General features: G+C 41.6%; 1 protein-coding gene across 2 annotated transcripts in view; it reads right to left on the minus strand.

The window, feature by feature from the left end:
• The window catches only part of LOC116704252 (glutamine synthetase), a 6,096-nt gene extending 3,830 nt beyond the window's left edge, over positions 1–2,266 (minus strand). Inside the window, exons 1-2 of one of the 2 annotated variants that reach the window (XM_032539574.1) lie at positions 2,174–2,266; positions 1,133–1,307 (exon numbers count right to left, since the gene is read on the minus strand). In XM_032539574.1, coding sequence (XP_032395465.1) covers positions 1,133–1,301 — 169 coding nt within the window. In that variant the 5' untranslated portion in view covers positions 1,302–1,307; positions 2,174–2,266. Of the gene's footprint in view, positions 1–1,132; positions 1,327–2,173 lie in introns of both variants that reach the window. The other variant, XM_032539573.1, reaches the window with a different exon arrangement.
• Between the last annotated feature and the right edge of the window lie 1,957 nt (positions 2,267–4,223).

Here is a 4,223-nt window from a genome sequence, read left to right on the forward strand (position 1 = left end):
GTTGATGACCTTTTGTGCCCCCCCCCACCCCCTCCCGAAAATACCATGTGTCATGTTTACACTTCTGGATGTTGGATGTTGTTACCATTGGACAGAGCCCTGCTTTCAGTCTTTATGCTAAGATAAGCTAACTTGCCTCTGGCAGAACCCACAGACACGAGAGTGGTATCAATCTTCTCATACGCGTGTTTCATAGAATTTAAAATTATTTATTGACTACAAATGAAATACCACAAAGTACTAGTACACCAAAATTCTACTAAAATACTTTCCCAGTGTGGTGCATGTGCTCAAAGGAAACCAGCATTTTGCAAATACATTGCATCGCCCATTACACTGAACACCAGCAAATATTTGTTCTCCAGCTAAAAGAAGACACTGGATTGTACCAGGATGATATGTTGTCTTTACAATGTAGGTGTGTAAACTTCCTCATATTTCATATTCATAAATTATTTCCACATCCTCATATTTATTTCTGAATAATTCCTTCACTTATTGATAAATATGCCCCAAACACACACACACAAACACACAAACGCACGCACACATACACACTCAAACTCCCGCACGCACGTACACACACACGCACGCACGGACACATACGCATGCACGTACGTACACACACACGCACGCACATACGCACGTACGTACACACACACACATACACACAGAAACGCACGTACGCACGTACACGCACGCATGCACGTACGTACACACACACACGCACGCACGCACACATACGCATGCACGTACGTACACACACACGCACGTACGCACGCACATATGCACGCACGCACGCACGTACACACACACACACACACACACACACTTTGAGCCTTTTAATTGTACTGGTTTCAACTCATATTTGAGACTTGTGGTATGTGGGGGACATGCATCTTAAATAACCCTTAAATTAAGTTATTAAAGCCCTAATTATTCACTTAAGAGCAGACTTTATAGTTTTTACCCGTTTAACAAACTAACTTCTATGCATATTTGACCTCTATCTTGGTTTGAAAAGTATAAGAGGAATCGAATTAAATGGTGAAAAATGACACCATTTATTTACGTTGAGTTACAGGTAAAACTTTACTATAGGGACATAGGGATCATGAAAGAGGACATTTACCTTCTATGCTTTTTGGCACACTGTCGAGGGTTCGGGTCTTGTTGCGAAGGCCCTCCCCGGTGCCGTCGATCCAGATGTAGGTGACCTGGCACTTGTCTCCCTGCGGCAGGCTCATGTACTGCTGGTACACACCCTTGTTGAGGCGGGAGCTGAGCGACACCGAGGCCATGGTCGCCTTTATTCAGAGAGGCAAAGGTGATGTCTGTTACTACATTATGTGACATATTAGCTCTCAGGTGATTGTCTAAAGTTTTCCATTAAAAGGTAAAGTAGGTAAGATGTATCCAATTAACTTTCTGTCATATCTGCTGAAACTGACCCTGTGTTTGAGTAGAACTACATGAAGCAGGTAATTCAATTTTGTCTAAGTCCTGGATCGTCGTAATCCGACCTACAGCCCCTTTAATTTCTCCATGCTCTACACTGGATCAGTCACTTCCTTAGATACCTGCTCATTATCAAGCTTCTTTCTATCTTTCGTTCTTTACAAAACCTAAATACTACTGTTTAGCTTCATTTACACTTTTAGGCATGTTGTATACACTGTCACATCCACCTACCTTTTGTATATAAAGCAACCGGTTACATTAATAATTCTATATTTATTCCAGTTTGTCCTTGTTTCAAACAGTTGGTCTATTCCTGTAAAGCATACTGACAGCAACAATAAAAAATAGACGGAGTTAACTTCCTGCTATGTGTTGGTACAGCGCCATGGTGAAAACAGAATAGCAGGCTAATTATGTTTTCACCCTGGATCGACTCAGCTGGTTTTATGTTTGCTAGGGAGAGAAACACGCAGGGCTTGAAAATACGTAGAATCTGAAAAGTTCACGCAGTTCGAGGTGTCTCACAATCAAAGAATGAGCCAAGCTGTCCAACCAATTTCATCAGACTCGCCATCACTTCTGCTCATGTCAGAGAAAAGGATTTAATGGATGAACTCAAATGTTTGTATGTACACCACATTACACAGATTTGTTCAACAAAAAAAATATTTTACAATATTGTAATTATTAGTACAAAGATATTTCGACTTACTGTGTTAAAGGTGAATTCAGGTGAAGTCAAGGGACAGCTTCAGACAAGCCGGTGTGTGTGTGTGCGTGCGTGTGTGTGTGTGTGAGTAAGTAAGTGACGGGAAAAAACCTGCTTGCGGTATTTAACTGATATACAAACGCTGATGACACAAGCACACATGCTCACGTGTCCTTTAAGTAACATGACACTTCTGGAAGTAGGTGTATCCAAAACACACAGACAGTATGATTCTTCCATGAGACAAATCAGATCCTTCATGACTCTGACTCTAAGCAAAACCATTCAAATCTGCGACAGCGTTTAAACCGTACTGCTTCTTTTCTGTGGAGACAAAAAAAAAACTACTCAAGTAGTAAGTTGCATCCATTCGGTAGTAATTACTAATAATAAATTGCTTTTCTCAGTCAAAATCAACCCATTCTGTCCCGTATACATATTAAAAAACAAATTGGTCAGACTAATGTTGCACAGATATCGCTGAGGCGGACGTACACTCCCATGAGAAATAGTATGAACACCCACCTGTGCCAGAGAGGCCATCTGCTGATAGCGTCTGACTGCTGTTTGCTGAGCTGAGAGTCTTGCAGCTCAGTGAACACAATTAGAGACTAGAAGCTGCTCATGTGCTCAGTTTCCGTCAGGTTAGCTGTCCTGAGATCAGGCAGGAGGGCAGAAATTTAACAACTCCAAAGTATATGATGTGTGCACAAAGCCGGCCAAAGACATATGCAAGCTAAGCTGCCTAAAGGGCCCAGTTATCAGGCGTCCTTAAAATGGTGCGGAAGTGTTAAAAAAAAAAAAAAAAGACAACAATGTCCCTGTTTTGATTGGACAAGCTTTCGAAAAAGGTTTTAGGTGAGTTTAGTGTCCTCATGGTGTGAGTCCTCTGCCAGATGTCTACGTGCCGGTCTGGCACTCTGTTGAAGTTGAAGTGTAATTGATGATAAAAATGATGCGTTTTAAAGCAAGCTGTAAAACGGTTACTGAGTATTATTCTTTCTGTGACGTATGATTTACAATTGCTCTCGAGCGTATCATCTGGGCGTCCGTGTTTGGACGGAAGTCAGAGGAACCAGAGGGGTCAAAAGTCTTCTGACGCCACTGACAGGCGACTAAATGAAAAGTCCCGCGTCATTAAGATAAAATCACAGATTTACCTGGGATATCTGGGTTGGTGGAAACATTTAGGATAGTGTAAGTACACAGCTCAACAAAATATATAACAAAGTTGTTGCTAGACTTTTTAATGGTGAAATGTTACATACTGTACCTTTAAGTTGGATTTAGAATAACATTGGATTCTGTATGCGGTATTGCATCTCTACTTGACTGACTTTTGTTTGTGTTCTTGGGGATGGAGAGGGAGAGGATTCATGAAAAGCTGACAGCTAAAATTCAAGTTCTGTTTTTGTTTGTTCAGTACTTGGGTGTGTGTGTGTTTTGGGCGTGTGTGTCTGTTCAATTTAATTAGGGCAAAGCAAAAAAGCAGACAATGAGCATCCCATCAGCAGGTATCAGATTATAATTCTGAACATATTTCTGAAGGTTTGACTCAAGGCGCCTTGTGGACGTTCTGTCAACACCCTCAGTTCCCCTCCCTTTGATGTCAACGATTGACAACAAAAAGGGACGGCTTGTGTGGCATGTAAATTCCTCACAACCACAGGGAACAACTAACTTGACGCGCAACATTGTATACAGTACATATGATTATTTCCTTGTTGTGCAACATTCCAGTTCGAGTCAGGATAACCAGGACAGGTTAAGTACGGCTATCCAGACATGATTATAAACAATAATAACTGTGAGTTCACCCTCACCATAAAAGATAGAATAAAGGGCATCTAGCTCAGCAGATGTGGTTTTCTTTTTAATGTTGACAGAGGAGATATCTACCTCTGAAACCTCTGTTTAAAGCATTGAACAATTACATTTGTACATTCGCTATACACCGCTTGCTCTTGGGGGAATTTTCCAGCACCCAGAGGAACAGGTTCAGTGGAAGGCTGCTCCTTCCCAAGTGCCGGACCAACAGACTCAAGGACTCCTT

The sequence above is a fragment of the Etheostoma spectabile genome, chromosome 16, assembly GCF_008692095.1.
Source record: "Etheostoma spectabile isolate EspeVRDwgs_2016 chromosome 16, UIUC_Espe_1.0, whole genome shotgun sequence".
NCBI lineage: Eukaryota > Metazoa > Chordata > Actinopteri > Perciformes > Percidae > Etheostoma > Etheostoma spectabile.